General features: G+C 41.2%; 1 protein-coding gene, 2 long non-coding RNA genes and 6 other non-coding genes across 9 annotated transcripts; 4 read left to right on the top strand and 5 right to left on the bottom strand.

The window, feature by feature from the left end:
• The first annotated feature begins 67 nt into the window (after positions 1-67).
• On the top strand, positions 68-140 carry trnat-ugu (transfer RNA threonine (anticodon UGU)). Its single transcript has one exon. It is a non-coding gene; the product is annotated as a tRNA-Thr (tRNA).
• Positions 141-1,222: 1,082 nt separating this feature from the next.
• LOC116683949 (uncharacterized) lies at positions 1,223-1,814 on the bottom strand. Its single transcript, XR_004330736.1, has 3 exons — positions 1,645-1,814; positions 1,504-1,553; positions 1,223-1,300 (listed from the first exon to the last, which is right to left on the bottom strand). It is a non-coding gene; the product is annotated as an uncharacterized LOC116683949 (long non-coding RNA).
• A 3,212-nt stretch (positions 1,815-5,026) lies between these two features.
• Positions 5,027-5,098, top strand: trnae-cuc (transfer RNA glutamic acid (anticodon CUC)). The gene has a single exon. It is a non-coding gene; the product is annotated as a tRNA-Glu (tRNA).
• A 2,130-nt stretch (positions 5,099-7,228) lies between these two features.
• Positions 7,229-7,302, bottom strand: trnan-guu (transfer RNA asparagine (anticodon GUU)). Its single transcript has one exon. It is a non-coding gene; the product is annotated as a tRNA-Asn (tRNA).
• Positions 7,303-8,781: 1,479 nt separating this feature from the next.
• On the bottom strand, positions 8,782-8,854 carry trnar-ccu (transfer RNA arginine (anticodon CCU)). Its single transcript has one exon. It is a non-coding gene; the product is annotated as a tRNA-Arg (tRNA).
• Positions 8,855-10,367: 1,513 nt separating this feature from the next.
• On the bottom strand, positions 10,368-10,440 carry trnak-uuu (transfer RNA lysine (anticodon UUU)). Its single transcript has one exon. It is a non-coding gene; the product is annotated as a tRNA-Lys (tRNA).
• A 2,843-nt stretch (positions 10,441-13,283) lies between these two features.
• LOC116683951 (uncharacterized) lies at positions 13,284-13,832 on the top strand. Its single transcript, XR_004330737.1, has 2 exons — positions 13,284-13,316; positions 13,760-13,832. It is a non-coding gene; the product is annotated as an uncharacterized LOC116683951 (long non-coding RNA).
• Positions 13,833-17,569: 3,737 nt separating this feature from the next.
• Positions 17,570-17,642, top strand: trnar-ucg (transfer RNA arginine (anticodon UCG)). Its single transcript has one exon. It is a non-coding gene; the product is annotated as a tRNA-Arg (tRNA).
• A 2,676-nt stretch (positions 17,643-20,318) lies between these two features.
• Positions 20,319-24,330, bottom strand: LOC116683950 (uncharacterized). The gene is made up of 10 exons (XM_032510020.1): positions 23,900-24,330; positions 23,650-23,710; positions 23,357-23,452; positions 22,495-22,633; positions 22,191-22,283; positions 21,749-22,041; positions 21,458-21,681; positions 20,992-21,192; positions 20,721-20,910; positions 20,319-20,465 (listed from the first exon to the last, which is right to left on the bottom strand). The coding sequence occupies exons 1-9, from the start codon at positions 24,098-24,100 to the stop codon at positions 20,779-20,781; spliced, it is 1,440 nt and encodes a 479-aa protein (XP_032365911.1). The 5' UTR covers positions 24,101-24,330; the 3' UTR covers positions 20,319-20,465; positions 20,721-20,778.
• Between the last annotated feature and the right edge of the window lie 2,764 nt (positions 24,331-27,094).

Genomic DNA, 27,094 nt, shown 5'->3' on the forward strand with positions numbered 1-27,094 from the left:
TGGATGGATGGTTGGAACCCTGGTCACTAGCTCATTGTAATCTTGCATGACAGGCAATCCTGTAGGAGGCGCTGTAGCTTAGTGGTTAAAGCACCTGTCTTGTAAACAGGAGATCCTGGGTCCAAATCCCAGCAGTGCCTAATCATCAGTTAATGTTTATGTTATTTGCACTACAAAGAGTGTATATATTTGTTTTTGCTATAGTGCTTAACAAGCATTATATATTTTGCCCAATTGTGGCGTGTTGATGGGCACTAAATATCTAAAGTGAAATGGATTGGACCCATTTTTTATGCTTTTAAACCTTGTTGTTGGGGCTGAACGTGGCCCAGGTGTACACCAGTACCCTGTGACATCACTGTTGGGTGGGGTTTCAGGTGCATGTGATGCTGACTGAGGTCAGAGGTGAAATGAACATGAACTTTACTGGCAAGGCACTTTGGGCGCTGACTGTGTGATTTTAACATCTTCGATGCTGTTGTAATAAAAATTAATACATTTATTATTTGATATTAGTTGACTATATTGGGATATGCAACTGAAGGAAGAATCTTTATGCCTTTGCATTTTGGATGCTTTTCTGTTGTTAGATATGGCTACATTCACATAAAGTATCCAAAGAGTACAATACTGCTGGGATTTGAACCCAGATCTCCTGTTTACTAGACAGTAAGGGTGTGACGAGATCTCGTTTTACGAGATCTCGCGAGATTAAAACGTGACGAGATTTCTCGTCGAGGTGAAAAGTTGTCTCGTGAGGCGATGTGATGTCAGTGTGATGGAGCGTGAAATTACTATTGAAGATCCCCCTGCCACTTTTAAATCATTTGTTAGGAGTTAGATTTCGTGTGAAATTGTACTTTACTGCATATAATTCATTAAATAGTAAAAAAAAAAAAGAAGTTAAATAACATTCATCATTAATAGTTGATTTCAAAATGCACTTTTTGCATTTTGTGATTTTTCAGTTGAATAAAAAAACTATTTTTCATTCATATATTTCATCGAGGATTTCTTTAAATTTAAAAAAAAGTCTCGTCTCGTCTCGTTCTCGTGAACCCAATCTCGTGATGTGTCTCGTCTCGTGGAGTAAGCGTCTCGTCACACCCCTACTAGACAGGCACTTTAACCAACTAAGCCACAGCACCTCCACGAGTACCAATAGTGTTAAGTCTTAATTTATTTGGTGCAGAGACTACCTCTGTTTGCGTGTCATCATAAGATTCGTTGCATCTTGCCGCAGCATGCGGCGGACGGTATCACCTCCAGTACAACCACCGAGGGTCGACAGGAAAAGTTGCTGTAAAACATATAGTAACAGATTATGCATACAGTGTAGAGCTTGTACAATCTCATTTTGTAAGAGAAGTCAGTTCAGTTAAGATATTAGATTTTATGCAATTATATAGTGTTCGTCTTAGGGCAGAACTATGGCCACTTAATTTCCATATTGTTCCTCCTCTCCATACACACATACAAACATGTGAGCAACTTGAGTCTTACCTCTCATTTTGATCTCCATGTCTGAGCCACCTCCCTCTGTGTGAGTTCTTCTGTTTAAAACAACAAAAACGTTATGTTACTCTAGTGATCCTTGCCATTTAATTGTACTTCATTGCAATGCAAAAATCAAAGCAACTGTACCTTCAACTGGGTCCCAAGATGAAGTGGTAGTCCGTGGTGGGGTCACCACAGACTCATCCTGCTCTGGGCAACCAGCTGGTTTCCTGCATGGCGTTGATACATATAAAAATAAATTAGATATGATTTTTATATAAGATGAAGTTGATAGGTTGCCTGCACATGAATCTATGAACCTATTCTTTATATTAGACAAAACTTACATGCAGGTGGTGGAGGAAGTATTATCTGCTGAGCTGAAAAAAGACAGGAGAGACAAACATCAGAACAATCACATGATATGCACCATGTTGACTGTCAGTGGTTCCATGTGAAGAAATATGACTGGTTTCTTATATGCATGCATACATTTTAACTTACAGACAGGGCTTCCAGACGCACGCTCCATCCTGGACAGTTTATCTGGTCGTGCAACAGATTCATCTGTAATACAGAGACCATATAGTGTGTACCCATTGCAAAATCTGTGATTTGAAATATGTGAAAAAATGTAGTCTATAATAAAGTTCTTACCATTGCTTGAAGAATCTGTCATGAACCTCCTTGGGCTTCGGCGCTGCCTTTTTTGGACACTTGCTGCATCTTCTGTCTGGATGCTGGAAGTGTCCCTCAGCCGCCGACACCGGTCCACAGCTTTGGCGTAGGAATCTATGTTAAGAGAACATTTGTGATCCAGTAGTACAAAAAAGAAGAAAGAAAAGCAGTTCCATACAGAGAAAATTATTTATTTACATATAGTATAGCAGCAATAGGTTACCTGTACACAGCCATATTTTTTTAACTGGATATTTGGCCCAGCTGCTGTTGGGCAAATGGCACGCTGTGATTTGGAGCAGAGGGAGGTGCCATGGAGCTCCTTTAGAGCATGAACAGCTAATCCATCTTCTCCTCAAATATCTCCATCCGGATTCATCTGAAATAACAGATCATACAATTTGTACTGATTGCAAAAATATTTAAATGTATACAGTCAGTGTAAACATTGTACGTGACAAGATTTCTGCATTGTAGCCCAGATACTTTGTAATGGGGAGACACAGCATCCACAGAAATGCATAGTGTTAGTTTGTAAAGCCAGTACTGCAGCTGTGTTGCAACACATTACGTCCCTTGCTGTATCCTTCACTCAGCTTGACGATAACTGGCTAAAGTGCGTTGCAAGATGGCTGCCGATCTACCTGGACTAAGGATTTTGATTATCTTGGCTTTATTTATGTACTGTAGTACACTAATTAAAAAAAGACCGAAAACGGATATCTTATTTGTAACATAAATGAAAGCATTTTAACATGATTACACAAAACGTACAATGCAACAAAGCAGAAACGTCGTGCACAGCAGCAAACAAAGGGAAAGATTTAAGCAATCCATTTAAAGCCCAACTCTGGCCTCGCCCTTTTGAATGGGAGTGCTACTACGGGCCCTTCTATGATAGCATCAAAATCAACATTTTTAAAACACTAAGAAGGCTCGACACAACATGAAACTTTACTCCAAGTCTCACCTGGGGGCTCAACACATAAACTCAGCATTGAGAACATGGTTTGTGCACAAATAGTTTACTAAAAAGAAAAGATTTAGAGCAGCTCACTGCATGACTAGCATAGCACAATGGCGGACGACGTTGAAAAACTAACTAAAGTTAGTTGTTTACTTCAGCCAAACTTTTATTTTTGATCAACCTGACAAGAACCGGAATATAACAAAGCCATACGAGGGAAAGAGTTTAATGTTAAACCACAAACCCTCCCATTACAACCACAACATCATTAAACTGCAAAGTATTTCGCTTACCTCTCCGTGAGCTGAGCCGCGTGGTCCGTCCTGTGGCTTTCTCTTCTTCTAACGGGGGAATCGGTCTGCTCAGAGCAGCGGCCCCCTACTGGTGTGGGGTTGTAACGGTTAGGTTTTCAAACTGAATAAAGAAGTGAATTATCTTAGTTGTGAAAATCTTCCCATTGATAGATTCCTCTTTTAAGTTGTTTCACGAAGACAGTTAAAAAACCGAAGTCAAGCACAAAAGTACTATTTTAAGCTAAATTGATATCAGCCTTAAAATAAATGTTATGCTTTCTTAAATTTTATAAGTCAAATCATTTTTGAGTGAATAAATCAAGTGACAAACCATGCTACTTCTAACTCCGAACAACCAAAAACAACCAAACGGGAACGTTGTGTGAAGGTACGGCGCGACCGCAGGGGAACGTTACCGTTGGTTGGTTCTCTTAACGTTTAGAGAACGTTATAACCAGGAGGGAACGTTCCCTAAACGTTAGCTTTTGGTTTGGTTCGAACGAACCTTTAGAGAACCAAAAACTAACGTTCCCTAACGTTCCCTAAACGTTCTGTGTTAGTGGGGATATTTCATGGTAAGTATTTCCATGTAATCTCTGCACCTCTAATCTCTGCACCTCTGTTATTCTAATATTACCATGTAATAAAAGGTTGTTTGACAGTAACTACCAGAAGCATTTCCAGGTAATCACTACACCTCTGTCTTACTACGTAATAAAATAGAAACAGGTAGTTTTGCATTTTCCACCACTGATTCATGGTTTTTATTTCAGAAACTACCGGAAGCATTTCCAAGTAATCACTACACCTCTGTTTTTGTATTATTACCATGTAATTAAATCGAAACAGGCAGTTTTGCATTTTGCACCACTGCCTTCTAAATCTCTAGCCATGCGCCATTTCTTGCCTAAAACAATATAACCAACAATATGTTAAATTGAATTTGATAGATGTAACTCCCTGATGGTCTAATGGCAAGGATTTGGCGCCTTCACCGCCGTGGCCGGGGTTCAATTCCCAGTCAGGGAATGGTCAGGACTTGACAGATACAGATTTAAAAGAGTAAGTTTTTGGTTGATTTGTCAAATTCTTCCTCATTAGTTTAACGTTTTAAAGAGTACCATTTCCTTTAAATCAGACCCCGACAGAGGATGTATCCTTTTGTCATCATTGATGGGTCATAAACACTTCATCTGCCTCCATCACAATAACAATTCTTTTCATTTTTTCAAGCAGTAACTAAACCCCTAACCAACATTTTTAACTGAAAACCAATGTATGTGAGTGTCAAGTAATGTTATTGTTGGATTCAGGTCCAAATTTTGACATTTTAGCGCAATGCAAAGGTGCATAACAGATTTTTTTTCTACATACCTGGAGCGATGCAAAGCAGGGGTGGCCAACTAGTCAAGGAACAGCAAGAGACTTGGTATTTAAGACTACAAACTGACTATGTGACAGATGTGTAATCTGTCATGGCCTTCCTTCTGAAGCTCTAGCCAGGCGCCATTCCTCGCCTAAAACAATATGAGTCATTCCAGTAAGTGAAAAGAAAACTCACATCTACAAAGATAAATTTGAAAGATGTGACTCCCTGATGGTCTAGTGGCTAGGATTCGGCGCTCTCACCGCCGAGGCCCGGGTTCGATTCCCGGTCAGGGAATGGTCAGGACTTGAGAGACTCAGGTGTGATGTTTGAAAGAATAAGTTCCTGGACTTGATTTTGATTTGTCAAATTCTTCCTCATTAGTTTAAATGAACTGACAACATCAGTTATATAACTTACAGTTCTCAAAGACGCACACAATCTCAACTGGTTATCCTTTAGACACCTAGTCTCTTTTTCTTTTCTCTCACTTTTTGTCTCTGTCTGGCCTTATGTATTTGCTTGTATTACATCAAGTGACCTGCATACCAATGACCGTAAAGATTAATATGTACAGTACATGGTTTTCAGAACTGTACCTTCAGATAAAGGTAAGGCCACTTGGGTTATCTTTGGGCTGCTCTATATTCACCTGCAGAATGATAAACCCTAGAGTTGGCTTACTCCAGGTTATTTAAGCAACAAACGTCCCTGGGTGGACTTGAACCACCATCCTTTCGGTTAACAGCCGACTGCGCTGACCTATTGCGAACAAGGTGAGGGCCATGTTGGGCCTCTGAGCATTTATCAGTTTAATTAGTCTATATCATTTATAGACTAATTAATTATTCTCAAATCAAATTTTTATTGGAAAACACACACTAACATGAACATAGAAGGGCCATGTCGGGCCTCTGAGCATCACTTATAGACCAAGTAATTATTCTCAAGTCAATCTTTTTATTGGAAAACACATACTTACATGACCATAGAATATTTTTAGTTTTCTCCTTTTAAGTAATGCATATTAGTATCTCCATACTTCCAGCCAACAATCTCCTATATTACTGACACATTTCATCTCTCCTCCATCTGTACAGGCTTAGCAATATACTTAAAATATAAAAGTAAAAGTAGCCTTATGAATGACAAAGCTCCCTGGACCAGACAGATGTTACTAGAGAGCACACTGAGAAACTACAGTAGACATGGAGACAAGACTCTTTATTCTTTATATGCCATTGCCTACATTTTAAATGGCCGTCTGCCAATAGGCCTAAAACATATATAAACATATAGCCTATTTATATTGACAGAGACTGGGACTCCAGGTTAATAAGATTCTGACCGAGTACCAAGATATGTGTGATTTTGTGAGAAGTTTGTGTATGTTCCAATTTAATTAGAGTAAATTTTGTAATGGTAACTCCAGGGAAATTATTTGAAATTTAGTGAGGACTAGATTAGAACTGGATTTAAAGCTGATTGTGGTTTCCAACTTCGGCCCAGGTGTGTCTGTTAAAACACAGATGGAGACAACTTCTCTCTGTTGATTTATTACAATCAATCATCAGTATAGACATGGGGGGGGGCAGCTCTGCTATGAATGTGTGTGTGGTAATAAAAGAAATAAACAACATTGTAAAGGCTACCATACACAATGTATAGGAATCATATATGCTAGTAAATACTAACAATAAACCAACTACTAATTACATTATCTTAATGAGCAAGGACGTTCAACAATCGCCATTATATCGAATCATCAGCCAGGTGTAACCTAGGTAACAGGTTAAGAACACAGACAACCTAACTTTTAAATGTGCCAGAACTACAGACCAATACAACAACAGGCTTACATGAACTGACAACATCAGTTATAGGACTTACAGTTCTCAAAGACGCACACGATCTCAGCTGGTTATCCTCCAGACAGCTAGTCTCTTTTTCTTTTCTCTCACTTTTGTCTCTGTGTGCCGTGCGCGCCTGCTCGTGGTGTGAGGCGCGTGTCCGCGCTATTCTCCGACATGGACTCCAAATCACACCTGATAGACAACCTTTAGCACAAAACTAAAGTAACAAGCCAATTTTGTAAAATGTAGGGAGTAGAAAGTACCGATATTGTGGTAAAATGTAAGGAGTAAAAGTAAAGAGTCGCCAAAAAAGTAAAGAGTAAAGTAAAAATATCTGAAAAATCTACTTGAGTACAGTAATGAAGTGTTTGTACTTTGTTATTTTGTTAACAAAGTATTTGTACTTCGTTACTTCCCATCTCTGATGACTGTAAAGATTAATATGTACATGGTTTCCAGAACTGTATCTTCTGATAGACATAAGGCCACTTGGGTTATCTTCAGGCTGCTCTATGGTCTCCTGAAGAATGATACATCCCAGAGTTGGCTCACTCCAGGTTATTTAAGCAACAAACGTCCCTGGGTGGACTTGAACCACCATCCTTTCGGTTAACAGCCGACTGCGCTGACCTATTGCGCCACAGAGACTGCATATGGCTGATGTTTTTTTTATTTCTGATTCTGATGTAGAGATGGACAAACGACTCAAAAGCATAATACTTCTTGCCGTGACATAACAAGAAACAGTAAAAAAAAGAGGTCGGCGAGATAGAGTTCAAGACCCTTTTTTCAGGACACCCAAACTTTGTCGCTCAATATGGCAGGAATTCTATGCATCCAGGGCCAAATGTTTTACCATTTCATCCACTACGGGCCCCTAAGGAACTTTACATGTGTTGACAATAAAGACGCTCACAAAACGCTGCACTTGGAATTGCGTTTCTCATGCACATTCATGTCCTCTTAAATACAAAGAACTGCTAAGTTCTTTATTCCCAATATCAACTCTTAGACATTAGTTCCAAATGAAAATACTAGCTGTCAGAAGTGGGATTTGAACCCACACCTCCAGTGGAGACTGCAACCTGAACGCAGCGCCTTGGACCGCTCGGCCATCCTGACTGATCCAACAGATCTTCAGTAGGACCTGTCTCAAAAATTATTATATAGTAAATTAAACGTCATGATATCATGACATGTCTGACGGGGCGCTACCTATACCATCCAAAGACCGAGACTGCAGCAATATGTTCAATGCCCGTATATGTTTAATGTATTCATATTTTCGTTATTTTCACAATGTTTAGTCTTCTCATCGGGTAGGATTGCATTTTTCTTAGGCGGCATATTCCCCTGGGCCTGGTGGTATCTGGCTGCACCAGAGCACCTGGGATGTCAGGCTTTAAATCCCCACCTCTGAAAAGTGCCGCTTCTTAGCCGGATTATGTCTGGCCATGTCATAAATAATAAAGGCGAGGCCTGAAAACTGAGAATATATTGGGGCGTGATATTCTCATATCGTTTCTAGCCGCTGCATTTATCAATGCACGATCATTCTTACGCTCTGATTGGTGTGATACGAACGTTTCATGAATTTCACGTGAAGCCTGTCGTACGTTAGGTTAATAAATGAGGGCCATTAGCTCTAAGGATGTGCTTCAATACATAACTGAAGTGGACACTCTAATGAGTAGCACAATGGTGCAATCTGTTTACCTTGTCATAAGCTAAAGCCTTTTCCCAAGCTAAAAGAAAACAAGGCGCTCTTCTGCAAAAGCACAGCTGGGAGTGCTTGAGAGTCCTTTGAGGTGCAGCATGATTTTAGGTGTGTTAAGGTGTGAGCCCAAATAGTCGTCGAACGACAAAGACAAGACAGCGATCAGGTGATAGAACCGGGGTATTGATGTTCCAGCCATGCAACCGATGGATATGATCAAAACCTCTAAACAGCCGAACCACATCACTGGAAAGTCAGCATTACTACAGGATCCTGGACATCTGTCAACAACTTTTCCAGCAGTTATATCGTCTCACCATGGAAATCAGAGTTAGCAGAGGATGGTTTCAATCCCTGAACCTCTGGGTCAGAGGCCGAGGACACTTCCATTGTGCCAATCTGCTAAAATTCACCCCAGGTGGGACTTGAACCCACAATCCCTGGCTTAGGAGGCCAGTGCCTTATCCATTAGGCCTCTGGGGCTTTACATCACCAAAGCATCCCCATCACTAGTTCAGGAGAAATACATATACAGTTCAGGAGAAATACATATACAGTTCAGGAGACGTAATGAAACAGTAACCTTGACCTTTGACCTCCAAAATTGAAATCAGTTCATCCGCAACTCCTAGTCGTTATGTATGCCAAATTTAAAGTGCTTCCCTCTAGGCGTTCAGAGATATTGCATTCACAAGAATCAGATGGCCAGACATGAGGACACAGTCACCTTGACATTGAACCTTTGACCTCCAAAATCTCATCAATTGATTTGCGAGTTCAGATGAATGTTTTTGCAAACTTTGAAGGAACACAAACATGGGCGTTGTGATAAGATGGTGCTGTCTATTGTTGTTTCTGAAACAATACCTTCCGAAGTTGAATAGCTATTGCATACCCGGTAATATTAGAGAAGAGCTCTCGTTGGCACTGTAGGCGGACAATTTAGAAAATTAAGTTACTTTAAACTTTAAACTGTTACATCTCCTCTGAATCACCATCTGCAAATTTCCAAGCCTTGTTGGCACGCCGACCACCATCTACAGGAGGTAAATCACTAGCTAGCTATGCAGGACTACCTCATACCTTTTACCAGGTTCAGGTGGTTAATAGCTTTGGTCAAATGAAGCTTCATTAAGCTTTCTGAACAATGTTCTTCATTTTCTGAACTTATTCACTCAGTAGTGTTTTATTATTGGTTGTGCATCTGTGATTGCCCTAGAGGTCTCTCAGTCCAGCACCTCTCCCGCTCACCTTTGTTAGTTTTACACTGTCCAGCATAAATCACTGACACCTCACACTCATCCATGCATACACCAGGCATACATGTATACAACCTTTGCACACAGTCTTTTGTCTCCCCTTTTCATGGGGTCATTACAAAGCATCTAGTGTTGATCTTAACCTTTGTGTGAGAACATAGGTCTCCACATACATTGTTTTTATTAAGATTGACGACCAAATTGTTAGTTTTTCACAGATTTTCCCAACCATTGCAATGTCTTTTGTTGCCTTGTTGGCGCAGTAGGCAGCGCGTCAGTTTCATAATCTGAAGGTCGTGAGTTCAACCCTCACACGAAAAACTAAAAAGCACTACTGCTGCTAAAAATACAGTGACAGGTGGTTGAACACAAGCACATGAGTGAAATTCGTCATTCTTTGGTTATTTCTGAGATTGATACAATGAAAGGAATTATTTAAGAGTCGTAGCAAACCAATGAAAAGGGTTATAGACCATAAATGGTATGTCCTTGGACATACTATCCAAGCAGGGAGATGACTACAGAGATTTGGGTGCTAGCAAGATGGATGTAGGTTGCCCATTGTTCATTTAGACTTACCAGTAACATTTTTATGATACAAACCTGCTTGAAAAACAGTCACAATTCTTTTTAAAGACTTGCGCATGGAACACACATGATATGATAGCATCTGAATTTGTCCATGTCCATACAAGCACGTCAAATGGACAACTCATCTAGCAGAATGTGCAACTCTACGCCTGAACAGGGACTTGAACCCTGGACCCTCAGATTAAAAGTCTGATGCTCTACCGACTGAGCTACCCAGGCTTCTAAAACAGAGGACTGTGGGAAAAACAATCTCCTGAACTACAAATTAAAGTGCAAGTAAATGAAGACCAAAAAGCTGTTGCCATGATCACGGTCTTCTGGACAGCAGGAGGGTAGACCACGATTTGCACAATGCCTGAGAACACCAAATGTTATTGCACAAACTGGTTGAAAATTGGCTAAATTGGCCAAAACGGTTAAAAAGCTCAAAGTCACAACTCATCATGGCGACAAGCAGACTGTGAACATCCTGCAAACCTGCATGACAGATAACAATAGCGAGCACTTCATACATATCACACAATCAAGCTGTTGCCTTACCAGGGACTTGAGCTGTGGTTTTCTTTTTCGCTCAAAACGTTGATAACCTAATGCAATTTAATGGCTACAGACAAATAAACTTTACTGCTAGTGGGTACAATAAAACAACTCTCCCTCTGGTTCCGCTTCTATACTCTTAGTGTCCTCATGCGGAAGCACTATACGTAGTTTGATCAAAAGCCCTCGTGACTGGAAAAATCCACCAGATGACTTGCCATCCAAGCAGGGAGATCAGCACAGAGATTTGGGTGCTAGCAAGATGGATGTAGGTTGGCCATTGTTCATTTAGACGTACCACCAACATTGAGCTACCCATGCTTCGAAAACAGAGGTCTGTGGAAAAAACAATCTCCTGAACTATAAATTGAGGTGCAAGTAAATGAAGAAGATTAAGCTGTTGCCATGGAAGGAAAAATCCACCAGATGACTTGCCATCAAAGCATAGAGATCAGCACTTCATACATATCCCACAATAAAGCTTTGGCCATACCGAGGACTTGAGCTGTGGTATTCTTTTTCACTCAAAACATTGATAACCTAATTAAAACAACACAGCTTCAGAGAAGTAAACTTTACTGCTGGTGGGTACAAAAAAACAACTCTCCCTCTTGTTCCGCTTCTATACTCTTAGTGTTACGGTTAGTAAGACCCAGAACCATAGAGATACAAAAGGCACGCAGACAGGATAAGGTTCAGGTAGTTTAATGAGTGCGGAGGGGTTCGAACACCGGTGTAGACAGGTGGCTGGTCGGCGTGAGGGAGGAAGGCAGCTCGGAGGGACAACGGATGGATCTAAGGAGAGGCAGAGTTAGTACTAGAATACAACAAGAAACAACAACACAGGCGCAAATGACTAGGAGCCCAGTTACCACAATAGTGCATGTAATGATCTGGCGTTGAAGAGGCGGTCAGCCCGGGTTTATGTATTGCAGTGGGTGATGAGTGATGAGGAACAGCTGAGTGGATGACGGAACGTAGATGGAAAGCCACGCCTCTAGATCCCCTGGAACGCCCTCACGGCAAGACAGACAAGACACACAGAAGAAAGGGAAGACACGACACAGGTTGGGGAATGCACCAGACCACAACACTTAGCCCTCGTGACAAGAAAAATGCACCAGATGACCTTCTATCCAAGCAGGGAGATGAGTACAGAGATTTGGGAGCTAGCAAGATGAACGTAGGTTGCCTATTGTACATTTAGACTTACCAGCAACATTGTTATGATGCAAACCTGCTTGAAAAACAGCCACAATTCTTTTTAAAGACTTATGGATGGAACACAAACAATATGGCAGTATCTGAAGTGTTCAAGAATGTCAACTCTACATCTGAACAGGGACTTGAACCCTGGAAGCTCAGATTAAAAGTCTGATGCTCTACCGACTGAGCTACCCTGGCTTCTAAAACTACTGGCTGTGGAAAAAATAATCTCCTGAACTACAGATTGAAGTTTAAGTAAATGAAGACCATTGAGCTGTTGCCATGATCACGGTCTTCTGGACAGCAGGAGGGTAGACCATAATTTGCACAATGCCTGAGAACACCAATTGTTATTGCACAAACTGGTTGAAAATTGGCTAAATTGACCAAAACGGTTAAAAAGCTCAAAGTCCCAACTCATCATGGCCACTAGCAGACTGTGAACATCCTGCAAACCTGCATGACAGATGACGTTAGCAAGCACTTCATTCATTTCACACAATCAAGCTGTTGCCTTATCAGGGACTTGAGCTGTGGTATTCTTTTTCGATGAAAACGTTGATAATGTTGAGTTTTAAAAAGTTAAAATGTCTGAAGGAACCAGGTTAGAAAATTAAGCATACAGCTGTCTCCATTTTCCCCCCACCTTCTGACTGTAAAGAGTTGATCAGGTCAAGTCTGGCAATTAACTTATGGAAAGGGGCTTCCTGCTATGCAACAAAGGTGGTCCTCTCTGTCTCCTGTCCCCTGGGGTCTTAGGCCTAATCCCATTTCTTCCCCTTACCCCTACCCCTTGGCCCTATCCCTAGCTTTTGCGCGTTTCACCGGGATCTAGTGTCGGTCCAATACGTATTACGGCCTAGGGTAGGGGATCGATCAAGGGCTGTATAGCCCTTGAAATCTAGTGTGGACGCGACCTCACTAGAAAACACACATCAACGATGGCTGCCGCATCGACCAGAGAGACACATAAATGTAAGTACTTTTGGTTTAAATAATTGATTAAGAAGTTACGACAGTTTTGTTTTGTGGTCTATGCAGTCCTGTGCATGTGTACTTGCAACCATGTTCCTAACTGAAACTTTTTTTAAATCGGTAGCTTGCGCTAACGCTAATCGCTAACGCTAACGCTAATCGCTAACGCTAACGTTGATTTGCACAACAGTTCCGCATTTGTCTGCCTAGAATTGACTGTTACTGCATTGTCATCATTTGTTATTCATTCCTGTAAATGTACATGTACATTTTGTTGTTTATGACGCAGGAAACTGATGAAAGACATGGGGTTGTTTGAAAAGGTAACAGGCCAAAAAGCTTCCAAAAAGTGGGAAAACCTGAAGCAAAAATACAAGGTATGTGGTGTCCAGTTAAAGAAAAATAACAAACTACATCTTTGCTCTCAAAACAATAGAATGCAATGAATGCATACTGTATGGTTGTAGGCTTCATTGTAGTGTGTTGTGTGTCCCTCCAGGAATTAAGAACTCCTAAAACAGGGTCCGGCACAGACAGTGGGGAAGTGACCGCTGCAACGTGGCAGTTTTACGAAGATATGCACGAGGTGTTGAGTGCCAGGCCTTCAATCGACCCTCCTGTGGTGGTGGCATCATTTCTGGATGAGCGTACGCCAAACTCATGGTATGTTATGCAGTACATCTTGTGTTCTGAAATTTCCGAATCGCAGAATGTTAACATGTTATTGTATTGCTGTCTTTCTCTCTCGTCGTGTGTGTACGTGTGTGTGTACAAATTGTTCATTTGTGGAATGTAAATCAATATTATTTTGTTCCTTTAGGCGATTGAGGAGCCCTCATCCCCATCCTGCAGCTCTGCAGCCAGCAGTTCCCCACTGCCAAGTCCCTCCCCAGGGAAGAAAAGGAAGAGAAATCCTATCCTGGATTTCCTGACCGAGGAGTCCAACAGGGAACAGAGGCGCCACGAGGAGAGCGAGGCGAAGAACGAGGCCATGACTGAGCGATTCTTGTCTCTCTTTGAGAAATTAGTTGACAAGTTATAGTTCCTTTGACAGATCTACCTCATATTTAAATATATCATAACAGTTGCACTACATTTATATATTATAAATATTTAAAATCAACAATATACACTGTTAATTTTTTGTAAATTCCTGTTACATAATTTTATTCTGAATAAAGTATTCTTTGCACATCTCATCCAAATCTATTCAATGTGTTATTACAGTAATTCAAATCATGAGTCATTCATAAATGCCCAAAGGGACATGACCACACAACAAATACCAAGCCTTCAACAAATAACTAAAGTATTTCACTTCCATTTTGAAAGTAGACACCAGACTCAACTGAGCTTCAAATCAAATCATTGTTTAATGCCAGAAAAAGGTAGTATGACATTCAACACCATGCTAAGTGAAACATATAAAAAACACCATGATGTGTGTATACAAACATATGCAAACAGATCTAAGTAGTAAAAATACATGCATGAACATAGATCTGTAAAATACATATACACTGGTCATGATCATGGGTCTTGCACACCAACTGAAACTAGGGCCGCCAGTCTGTTTCTTTTGACATTCCCAGAGGTTTCATTGTAAGCCATTTCTTCACGGGGAGGTTGGGCGTCATCTATTAAAATGTCTTCATCTGGGACCAGTGTGTCACCATTGTCCATGCACACATTGTGCAAAAGGCACATGAAGCAATTACCTGTGGTGCAAACGTGGGCTTCACCTCCAAAGCTTTGAAAAGTGTTGACCTCCATCTGGTCTTCATCATGCCAAACGCTCTTTCAATTATGCTGCGCCCCCTTGACTGATAGTAATTGAATCGCTGCTGTACTTGTCCTTGCACTGGCTCCTTGAATGGGGTGATGAGGCAAATCGGAGTTTCCAAACAGGGATACCCACCATCACCCAGAAGGATGTAGCCCGTTGGGGGATACCGTCTTGTGGTATAAAAACTGCTGTTTTTCATTATTCGTGTGTCATGGACAGACCCCGGATACCCCACAAAAATGTCCAGAAACCTGCCATTTGAGTCACATATTGCCTGCATGTTGACAGAATAAAAGCCTTTGTAATTCAAGTAGTCTAATCTGTGACGCTGTGGTGGTTTTATCCTTATGTGGCTGCAATCAATTGCTCCAACCACATTGTGGAATGCAGGGGTTCCTGAAATGTTGACAAATCCCTGACCAACTGCAGGCAGGTCCGCTGTTTGAGGGAAGTAGATTGCTCTCCTTAGATTGTCCCATATGCTCTGGGCCACTCTGTGGATGATACGGTGAACTGTAGCCTTTGGTACATTAAAGACACGGGCCACCACTCGATAGGAGAGTCCATGTGCCAGCCAATAGGTGTATATGAGTACTTCAAGCTCAATACCCCAGCCGTGGTCCTGCTCCCTTTGCAAAAGCCTCTGCAAGCTGTGCATTGCTCTTCTGGTGAGGCGGAAATCCTGCCTCAGCTCAGTCTCAACATTGAACCACATGCGCAGTATAGGCATGTTGGGGTTTATGGCACAGTATGTAGTTGGAGCACCAGTCTGGAAAAGAAAAACAATTTCACAGCATTGAGTTGGAAAAAAGTTTCCCTTTTCAGAAGAACAAAGCACATAGTAGCCCCCCCCCCCCCCCCCCCCCATAGAACACGTCGTGATTATAGTTGCCCAAAGCACATAGCAGGAAAACAAAAATCGACTAAATAACGTCTGACATTCCCCACAACAAAGCACAAAGCTAGCTAGTGGCTACAGTTACTTCTTCCCCCCAAAATAAAAACAGATCGTCTCCCCGCCAAGAACAAAGCACTGGCTGGACCGGTAAATAACGTCGCCTAAATAATACTTGTACACATAGATAGTCATGAGGTTCGTGTTACAATATAATGCACGTCCATGTAATGTACGCGAGTCCAGCTCAGCTTGCTACTGTGTTCCGGCTAACGTTAATACAACCTAAGGTTGTTGTTGTTTTGTAGCTAATCCATACATACCATCAGCTGATCCGCCAGAATTTTCAAACGTCGTAGACTTCTTCCTCTCCTCCTTGCTTGATTTCTTCGAGTTGTTGCAGACAATCGCAGAAAAATTACTAAGACCCACGCAATCGACATACACACGTTCGCAGACGGCATCTTGGAAGCTTGTGACAAACGCTTGTCGCCTCTGGTGACGTAGCAGCCAGCTAGCGGCGATGCTTTGTGACGTAACCACAACCAAGTGGTGTCCCAATTCGTAGGGGTATGTTTTCAGCCCTAGGCCTAATCCCTTGATTTTGAGGGCCAAGGGGTAGGGGTAGGGCCAAGGGGTAGGGGTAAGGGGAAGAAATGGGATTAGGCCTTAGTCTAGGCTAAAACAATACAATGTTGATTGGACTACTTTGATGTCAGAGTTTCACATTTACACAACAGAACCTCTGTTCTGTAACCAAAACGACCCCCAAAGGTGCAGTGTTTGAAGGCAGGTCAGTTCTCATTGCACAGGAAAGATGTACGGCATGTTGTCATGACAACAGCGGACCAATGAGAATAGAATTGAAAGCACCAGGTGAAAAGGAACCGCCCCCAGGTACACGGCATAAATGAGAGTATTTTACAGATATTCAGGACTGCTTCCATGTGACTCCGTCAGGAGGAGCGTGGATCAGTCCGCTGTCAGCTGCAGTGTTATTATGTGTTTGTTTTGTCTGATTGTCTTTGTCTCATCATCTTCATCACTGCTGTTGCATTAAACCTTTCATTCATTCTCAATTCGACCCTCAGCCTCCTTTTCCTCAGAAATCCGAACGAACGCGATTTAAGTTATGAATTTCTTAAAATAACCTATTGCAATTTGTGGACAAATAAACTTTATTGCTGGTGAGTACAATAAAACAACTCTCCCTCTTGATCTGCTTCCTCTTGACGGGAAAAATCCACCAGATGACTTGCCATCCAAGCATGGAGATCAGCACAGAGATTTGGGTGCTAACAAGATGGATGTAGGTTGCCCATTGTTCATTTAGAGATAGCACCCGCATTGTTATGATGCAAACCTGCATGAAAAACAGCCACAATTCTTTTTAAAGACTTGTGCATGTTACTTACATGATACAACAGTGTCTGAAAGTGTTCAGGATTGCCAAAGTGTACAACTCATCCAGCTCATCCAGAACCCGGACAATTTTGCTCAATTTGGCTTATTGTTTCTGGACATCTGTTCTTTTTAAACAGTTAAAAAGCAGGCCGGTTAGCTCAGATTGTTTGAGTGTGGTGCTAAAAATGCTAAGCACCGGCAGACACTTTAGGGGTACTAAAATCGCCAAACCCTACGCCCAAAATCATCTGTATCCACCTTTTGTTTGCACAAATCGGCGATTAACGCAAAAACAAGTCTCAATCTCTATAGCTCTGCTTTCCATGTCTTTTGTAGCAAGGCCAAAAACATACAGTTGTAAGGTTGTCTGCTCAGTAAGTGAAATATGAGTCACAGGTAACTGATGTGCCTAGCATTCAATCTATTTACTTCAACAAAAGCTAACTGGCCACCTAATTAGTCTGCCTTTTTTTAAAATGTTACCTCGCTCCTGAATTTCAGATAAACCATGGCAATTCAGATTTGGAAATATTACCTTTTTTTGCAACCACGTGGCCTAATGGACAAGGCGTCTGACTTCGGATCAGAAGATTGAGGGTTCAAGTCCCTTCGTGGTTAGAAGCTCCTGTCTACCTCCAGAAACAGAATGGGAGCATCTTGGTTTGGACTCTATAGCTATGCTTTCCACGTCTTTTTTGCAAGGCCGAAAACATATGCAGTCCCTACAAACCATTCCCAACCAGGTAGCCCATCCAGAACTCGCCCAATTTTGCTTGATTTCGCCTGGTTTGTTTCCGGAATTTTTTCTTTTTCAAACACTTATAAAGCAGGCCGGTTATCTCAGATGGTTTGAGTGTGGTGCTAATAATGCTAAGCACCGGCAGACACTTTAGGGGTAATAAAATCCCCAAACCCTACACCCAAGATCATCTGATTCCACCTTTTGTATGCACAAACAGGCCATTTACGCAAGTGAAGAAGTTCTTGTATCTCAAAGGCATATGAGGTTGCATACAGATGGAGAGAAGGAGGAGGAGAGAGGTACCTAGTGCATCATGGGAAGTCCCCCGGTAGTCTAGGCCTATAGCAGCACAACTAAGGGATGGTTCAGGACTCACCCAAGCCAGCCCTACCTATAGGATTTATCAAAGAGGAAAGTCTTAATCCTACATGTGGAGATGGTGTCTGCCTCCTGAACCCAAACTGGAACCTGGTTCCACAGGAGAGGAACGCTCTGGCTCCCATTCTACTTTTGGAAAACCTGTTCTTGACTTGCCTTTTCCCACATCCTCTGAATGCTTAGCTAACTAAATGACTTAAGTTGGCCAATAATTGTTGCTTTTTCATCTGTGTTGTGATTGTTGTGTGCCTTCAATATCATATCATATCAATATTATGTGGATATAATGAAAGCAAACACTTGCAACACTTTTAAAGGTTCCATGGTGTAATGGTTAGCACTCTGGGCTCTGAATCCAGCGATCTGAGTGCAAAACTGAACACCCAAATGTTGGAGAAGTGATGCTTATGGGGCATCTCCGCTCCAAAAACATTGTGGTTCAAAGACAACGTGTAAGAGATTCACTGCGAAGGATGGACCCAATCGGTGTCCTAGCCAGGATAAGAACCGCTGTAGCTCGCCGAGTGTATTCTGTCCCACATCCAAATTTCATATGGCATATAGATGGAAATCATAAGTTGATTAGGTGGAAATTGGTTGTTCATGGTGCCATAGACGGCAACAGTAGGATGTTGATGTTTCTTCAATGCTCCAACAATAATCTTGGTGAAACTGTAAGAGACCTTTTTACTGCAGCTGTTGGACAGTATGGCAGACCACTGCACATCAGGACTGATCACGGAGGAGAGAACGTTCAGATTTGGGAGGACATGCATTCGAGCAGGGGGGAAAGCTCTGTCTTAACAGGAAGTTCTGTACACAACCAGAGGATTGAGCGTTTTAACCGAGACTTGAACAAAAACTGCAGCCAAGTCTATGCACCCATTTTCTATGAACTGGAATCCCTGGGTATCCTAGACATAGACAATGCAACAGACTTATTTTGTCTCCATTATGTCTTTCTACCCAGAATCAACCACACTTTGGAGAAATTCAAAGCTGGATTTAACAATCACTCAGTGTCATCTGAAGGAAATAGAACACCTGTTCAGCTTTTTACTCTGGACAATGATTTGCCTCATCTTCACAACCCAGAACTCTCAACAGCAGGGGTAGTTTTTCGTTCCTCACCTAACTCTCAAAGAGGATTTTCCCCATTGAATGACAGGGATTTGCAAGAACTGAATGAGACCATTAACCCTCTTCAAAATGACAACAACAATGGCAAAACATTGTTTCAGAGAACACAACAGTTTATTTTTGATAAACTTGTAAATGTGTGATCTTAGCATTACATGGACAATTGAGTAACATTATCCTTATTGTAGTTTCACAAACCACATGGAAACCAGAGCCAATAGCTCTATTAATCCTTTTATACCAGTATGTATAGCCAAACCGTTGTCCTTAAACTACATTAAACTCAAAAGGGCTGTACACTATTGTTTAAGTACAGCTAGTGAAATTTTTTATTTTTCATTAGGCTATACTGATTGCATATGGCTGGCTGTTACAGAAATCAGGAAGTGATGTGTTCACATAATGTGTAAATCAAAATGTTGCATATTTATTGCAAAAGAGCTCTTAACAGAAGATTTGACACAATTTTAAAAATGGCAAATAACGGTGTGTTTTTCAATGTTTTTTTTCAGCCTACTTATGTACTGCAAATGAAATCACTGCTTTATAATATGGACAAACTATGTCCTCTATGAAACACACTTAGACATGGACACAATCAACCACCGGGCTGTAGTGTATAGTTTTAGGGTTGTTACCATGAAGGGGGCAGAGGGTACACAGAACACCACAGCAGCCTGGTTTGACAAACATGAGGAGCCCTACACTAAACAGTGGTCTATTTCACTGCAGGGGTTCTTTTACAAATGAACTGATTTAAGCAAATTAGTAGATTTACAGTAAAAATCAAAATTAGGACATTCCACTTATGCTCCAGTTGTGCTTGCAAAAAATAAGCCTTGTACTTTAATTGGTAGCTGTTAAATGTCTCGTTTAAATGAAGCTGAATAAAGATCCATTCATTAGTGCTACTAGGAAGCTGTAGTTAAATTCATCATCATCAGCCGTTGTTTTTGCATTCACAAAAAGGTGAAGCTCATTAGCACGAGTGTGCGCAATGGGAAGATGTTTGTTTTCATCATGAATACATATTAACTTAGGAGTTGGATGAAAACCAATGGCTGGGACTTTGCTGCTCCCTGTAGCAAATGCCAGGATGTGACCAGGGCTCAAAGTCTTCAGGAATGCCTCCTCATCGTTTGTTAGAGTCCTGTCCCCATATGTGTCTCTCAGCTCTTTACCTAAAAGGGAAACCACTGTTGACTTGGAGACTGGAAAATACTCAACAAATAATGACTAAGTGAGTGACTAATGGATTACTGTATAGGTATTTTGGTGAAAAAGCAATTTTATTATGACAAGCAAACGGATAACTGTATTCTTGTTTGTGGTACATAACCCTTAGGCACAGCTTTACGAGTAAAGAATAAAATTAATCTGTAAATTTCCTGGATTGTCTTATTGAATAATATACTGAATAACAAATGCATACTTACTTTCAACACATTGTAGAAACTCCCTAAATTTGACCACCATCAACTCCTCTTTAGCTCTTCAGTTGCTCCCCAGTGCAGAGTAGCTTGGTTTGAGAATACCAGCTACAAAATCAGCTTCTTGACCTTTGTCCTCTCCTGGTATGTCAAGCAGCACACGCAAGCTGGGGTTCTCTCTCAAGAGTGATAAAACCTGTAGGGAAATTCAACTCCATAAATGAAAGATAAATGAAAGATAACTAAAGATGATACAGAACTGTGAGGTAAATCTTACTCCATAGTGGGACAAGCCATCAATTAGTTGATCAAGACAGCTCTGCCGTTGCACAACAGTATGATATAGAACTGCATTTTTCACAAACACATCTCTGTTGGCCATGGTGACTACGAGTGGAAGACCCTCAAGTTGATATCGCCATGAGTCACAGCAGCTGACTGCTTTCTCCAAATCATCCTGCAAGGTTGCATGTTGAACCTAAATATTACAGATCAAATGTTATTTTCTCAAATTACTGCATTTAATCAACATTTACAGAAGTACTATGTACACTGTGCATTTCACTTAATACTTACTTACCTATGACAAGAAAAGTTGAAATTTTTAGTTGTTTATTTGGTAATATGAAACCAAAATTATTTTGATAATGCATTCCACCAAAATAAAAGTACTGTACTGCTGTGGAATAGTCAAAAGCAAAGGCTTACTACAATAGTCTTCAGATCCGAACATTGAGCATTACCTTATTGAGGTTCTCCCTTAAATCAGGGTCACCTATATCATCAGGTGTCACGTGAGCTTGAAGGATGTCCCCAGACACAATGTAGTCCACCACACTCGGGGACAGGAATGCAGGTGGTTCACCCCCTTGCACTATTATTGTAGACATCATCCTGCCAATGGTTCGATACACTCCATTTTGCAAGTGGAGCATGTTCAGTCTTGGTGTGCATCCATTTGGTGTGCCTTAAAGATTCAATAAATTAAAACAGCACATTCTATATATTTTACACACACACACACACACACACACCTTCAAAAGCACCACTGTCCTGGAAGATAGCCTTCACCAGTAAGCGGAAAAACTCTCGTCTGGGACCCCCAAGGTCAGCAGCATCTTCCCCAGCATCATGCTCATCGCTTGCAAATGTAACATAGAGCCTGTCACAGCTTTCTGCTAAACCAGGTCTCTTAAACACACGTAAGGCTGTGGTCCAAACATTGGCTCGACTGATACAGATCTGTCTTGTTCCCAATGTAATAACTCTCTCACTGTGAGCTTGTAGAAGGCCTGCAATTTCTTCTTTGCTCAGCATTTCAGATGACCTATGTTAAGATGAACAGACCTTTGGCTATCTGTGCATTTACTCCACTAGCACCATGCACAATGATATAACTGTTTGATGCTGTTTGTGATGTTTACACTGATGTCAACAATATATTTACAGTACTAAAAAAATACTTGTAACTCTTACTTTAAAGTATTAACAGCAGGTCTATCACACTCTTCTAGTAGGCTACGCTGTATTGCCTCTTCAAGAGCCTCATCTTCCTCCAGATAAACAGGGCTGAGCAAACAGAGATAAACAGGGACAGCAGAAAGCCGAGAGAGAGAAAGAGACAAAGACAGAGAGAAAGAGAGAAGGAGAGAGCGACATAGCGCGCGAGAGAGAGAGAGAGAGAGAGAGAGAGAGAAAGAAACCTATATCAGAGGTTCAAATTGTAAACAGACCAACATCTACACTGCTGCATTTCTATGAAGCCCAAACAATATCTTACACAAATTCTGCCACATTATAAGGAAACACTTGTCTCAGGTCCCCTGCCTGGCCCTGACTTTCACTCTCTTGATTGCTGCTCTCTGTCTCCTGACATCTGGCCTCACTTTCCCTCGGTGATGAAGGCACTGTACTCCGCACTGCATAAAGAACAGGAGGTCAAAAAGAAATATTTTTAATTGCAACTTAACCCTAATTCCATCTTTAAGTGTCTTTCCTTTAAAAAAGGCAGCCTTTAAGGATTTAGGGTGAAGGAAAACTGAATGAGATGAGCTAGGTTTATGAGTTGCCTTTCCCTTTCAGTACAAATGAAATGAATTGTGCTACTAAGCTCAGTCTACACCTCTTATAGTGACTTGTAGACCGATGAATCAAGACATCCAATCCCAATACAGTTTGGTCACACTACAGAACTTTCAAAGTCTTAAGATCACTGTACTGTTCCACACTACCGTTAAGTTTGTTTATTGCTATTGGCAAGTGGAAAATCAGGGCAACAATCCTAAAGTATGAACTTAACTTTGCATAAAATAAAGCAGTTGTCAAGGACAAGGGTATACTTTATTAATCACACATACAATTTAAAGTCAAACTTGTCCTCTGCATTTAATCCATCCCAGGGGCAGGTACAACCATAACACAGTGCCTGTAAACCAACTCCAGATTCTGAGCCAATGCCTTGGTCAAGGGCACTGACTGGATAATGAACCTAAATGTGCCCATTTTTGATGGTGCAAGAAACTCACACAAACACAGGAGAACATGCAAACTTCACACAGAAAGGACAGGGACTGGACCAGGGTTTAAACTAATATACCATACAGCCCATAGCAAACACAATATAAACAAGTGCTTTAACCTACTTCTTCTTTGACGCGATGGACTTTCTTGCAGTCTGTCATTTTCACTCCCTTGACTGATGAGCTCACTTTCACTTGTGAAAGGTGACACTGTATGACCTAAATTACATGTTATGTTATGGACAAAAGGTAATGAATATATATATATATATATATATATATATATATATATATATATATATATATATATATATAAGTAATTGGAAACACAGTACTTAACCTTTTTAATTGAATTACCCATAACTGCTGACTGTACCTACAACCTGTTGAGAAACATATCAAATTCTCAGACCCACCTCTCCTTCTCCAGCCCACAGGACTTTCAAAGTCACTATCAGAGAGTTCCTCAGGTTCCTCCTGGAGAAAACAAATATTATGTGTGATATATAATGCACCAGTGGCAATGCAGAAGTATTTTATACTAAGTTAACCTAAAAAAGGCTATGTTATTTAGGTAAAGAAGCAGAATAAGCAACATACATATTTTTACTTCTAATATTTTGTTGCCCATAACTGAAAATCTGTACTGACATATAAACTGTTTACCTGTACAGGTTTGCGTATTAATGCCATTATATAGAGACAAGTGGCTGAACTAATCGAGGCAACTTCTTTTCCACCCCACAGAAAATTGCTCGAGACGTTTGGTTTCATTAGTCTTTTGCATCCCTTGACTGTACTCAAATACTCAAATGGGAATGACTGGCCCATAGACAATGAAAACGTTCTTCTGAAAATGGCAGTCATTTCTTCTTTAAGTTGGGCTTCAGACCAGTCAGATGTAAATGAGATATTCCCAATAAGGCCATCTTGTGCTAAATTTGCTCTTGTGTCTCCCCTTGGAATGCGGATTGTTGATGCTGAAGAAAAAGGCAAGCACACAACATCTCTTGTAAAGTGTTTGCAGGCTTTGTTTTTACTGACAAAACGTGAGTGTGTAGCAGGCCTTTGAAGAACTGATGGAAAGGGAACCTGAAATCAATGACAACACAGACACATGTGCATTACATTAGAGAAATACGTTTTTAGTTCATTGTGAATGCAAACTGTAGATACAAACCAACTGATAGTATCATCAACCCATCATGGAGTCTCTATACGATTGATCGATTACCAGGTGGTTTCATTAACCTTTTTTTGTCAATCAGCAATTTATTACATCAAAATACGTTTTTTTGTGTAAAATATGCCACCAAGATTGTAACTAATGCCAAAACATTACACCACACAATAAAGAGCAAAAACAAACAACCAACTAAAATACATGAGTATGATAGTATACCAAGCGGTGCGACGTCCCAGTGGAGGTGGTGGGTGTGGCTGGCCCCGGAGTGTTATTGTAGATGGTGGGAGCCTGAAGAGACATTAAATGTAATGCTTTTTTACACTATGCACTCTGGTACATTACTCACATTAAATAAAATGAAATGTATTTATCATTGTGACTGCCTCTGTCCTCCCTCAGCATTACTCTCTCTCTCTAGCCAAGCAGAGAACGGTTTTTATCTTGTGAGTAAAGGCCAGAGAGGTGACAAGTTGCCTCCGTTAGCTGTAACGCTAAATTATATCATTTATGCTTTACTGCTGTGAACAGCTTCACATAATTGAACACACATTTACACACCTTGTTTTTCAACTCATGAAGTCATCCCAATGCGTCACTTACCGGCGTGAGTTTTACAGTTTATAGAAACAAATGTGCAAAGGTGCATTGGTGCTAGTAGCAAATCTCTACTGGCTAGCTACTGTTAGCTAGTTTAGTTAAGTTAGCCTTGACAACAATCCAATGCTAGCTACGTGTTTTGGAAAACATGCTTACCGAGGTGGCCTGCGGTGGCCCCGAGGCTGTTGCTGTCGCTGTTGAATAAGTTTGTACAGCCACCGGGACGGCTCTGCCGATGTTCTCGGCTAACACTGAGTCATTTGACATTTTGGAGTCTGACCATGGCCGACAGTACCGTGCCTTATCGGGGGCGGGCGGGGATAGGCTCTTGGTGACCTTACTGCAAGCGAACGTGAGAGACCAATCAAAGTGAGCCCCCCCTCGTGGCTGGCTATAGTCGTAAGTCCGGCACCATCCATAAAAGTGACACTTAAAACTCAAAGTACTCTTCGAACACAGTTTCTCCAACTGCGTTTATTATTTTAGGTAGTTATTATCACCTTTATCCAAGTTCAACAGTCCATATCCCCGGATGAGATGATTTTTATTCGTTATTTGACACTATAAACATACACTGACCTCCTCGAGCTTTTATTTTGTTACTTCCGGTTACCGGCATTTCATTTGCATATTAGCTAAATATTTAGTTTCACCCAAAACATTTAGATTTAACATTTAGATTTAGATTTAACATTTAGATTTAACATTTAGATTTAGATTTAGATTTAACATTTAGATTTAACATTTAGATTTAGATTTAGATTTAACATTTAGATTTAGATTTAATACTTAGATTTAACATTTAGATTTAGATTTAGATTTAACATTTAGATTTAGATTTAATATTTAGATTTAACATTTAGATTTAGATTTAGATTTAATATTTAGATTTAACATTTAGATTTAGATTTAGATTTAACATTTAGATTTAGATTTAATATTTAGATTTAACATTTAGATTTAGATTTAATATTTAGATTTAACATTTAGATTTTGTTGTGGGTCTGCTGCCTTTCCTGTTCCATTCCCTGACCACCTCTTCAGCGCCAGTTCGTTACATACTCCCAAGTGGTAACTAGGCCAGTCACGTAGTATTGTTGCTCCCTAAACTTTGCTAGTTGTCTAAACCTTGTTTCTTTGTTCCGTCTCAGATGCTGAGTTCCGTCTCTGCTTCCCCAGATTGGATTCCCACCTACACCTTCACCGTTGCCTGTTCCTTGGTTATTGTGTGTTTTTTGGATTAAACCTTTTTTGTTACTCTTTTTTGTGTTCCTGTGTTGTTCTGTGTCCGGGACTGAAACCCTAACAGAACGAACTGGCCAAATGGACCCCGCGGAGACACCACAGGATACCAGCGGGGAGGGCGCCCAGCGGGCTCTTCACTCTCAAGGACTCCTGCTCGGACAACATGACCGGCTTCTCCACACGTTGTTGGAGAACAACCAGCTGCTCATCGCCCAAGTCACCAAACTAACTGAGCAGGTAGATAAACTGTCTGTCACTCCCTCTGCCTCACAGCCTGTTCCACCTGCCCCCCCAGTCATGACTGCTGCTCATCTTCACCGCGAGCCTCCCATCTGCTCGCCTGAACCTTTTTCTGGAGATTTGGGGTTTCTTCTGCAGTGTGGACTCATATTCCGCCAACGCCCGCTGTCCTTCGCTTCGGACGCGTCCAAGGTACATTACGTCATAGGATTACTCAGGGGCAGAGCACTAGCTTGGGCAGAAGCAGTGTGTACTAGCCGTCTCACTACTGAGATCTCTTTTAAAGACTTTGCTGCGGATTTTACCACTGTTTTTGACCACCCGGACTATATTGGGTGTGCAGCTAAGCGGTTGCTTAGCCTCCGTCAAGGAGCAGACACTGTGGCCGACTACTCGGTGGCATTCCGGACGCTGGCTACTGATTCCGGCTGGAACAAGGAAGCACTACGTGGGGTTTTTGTTAATGGATTATGTGACACAGTTAAGGATGAACTAGCACTCCGGGATGAGCCCGACTCCCTTAATAACCTTGTTTCATTAGCCATTAAACTCGACAACAGGTGGCGAGAGAGACGACGTGAGACAGGCAGCCG

The sequence above is a fragment of the Etheostoma spectabile genome, unplaced genomic scaffold, assembly GCF_008692095.1.
Source record: "Etheostoma spectabile isolate EspeVRDwgs_2016 unplaced genomic scaffold, UIUC_Espe_1.0 scaffold00019160, whole genome shotgun sequence".
NCBI classification, from domain to species: domain Eukaryota; kingdom Metazoa; phylum Chordata; class Actinopteri; order Perciformes; family Percidae; genus Etheostoma; species Etheostoma spectabile.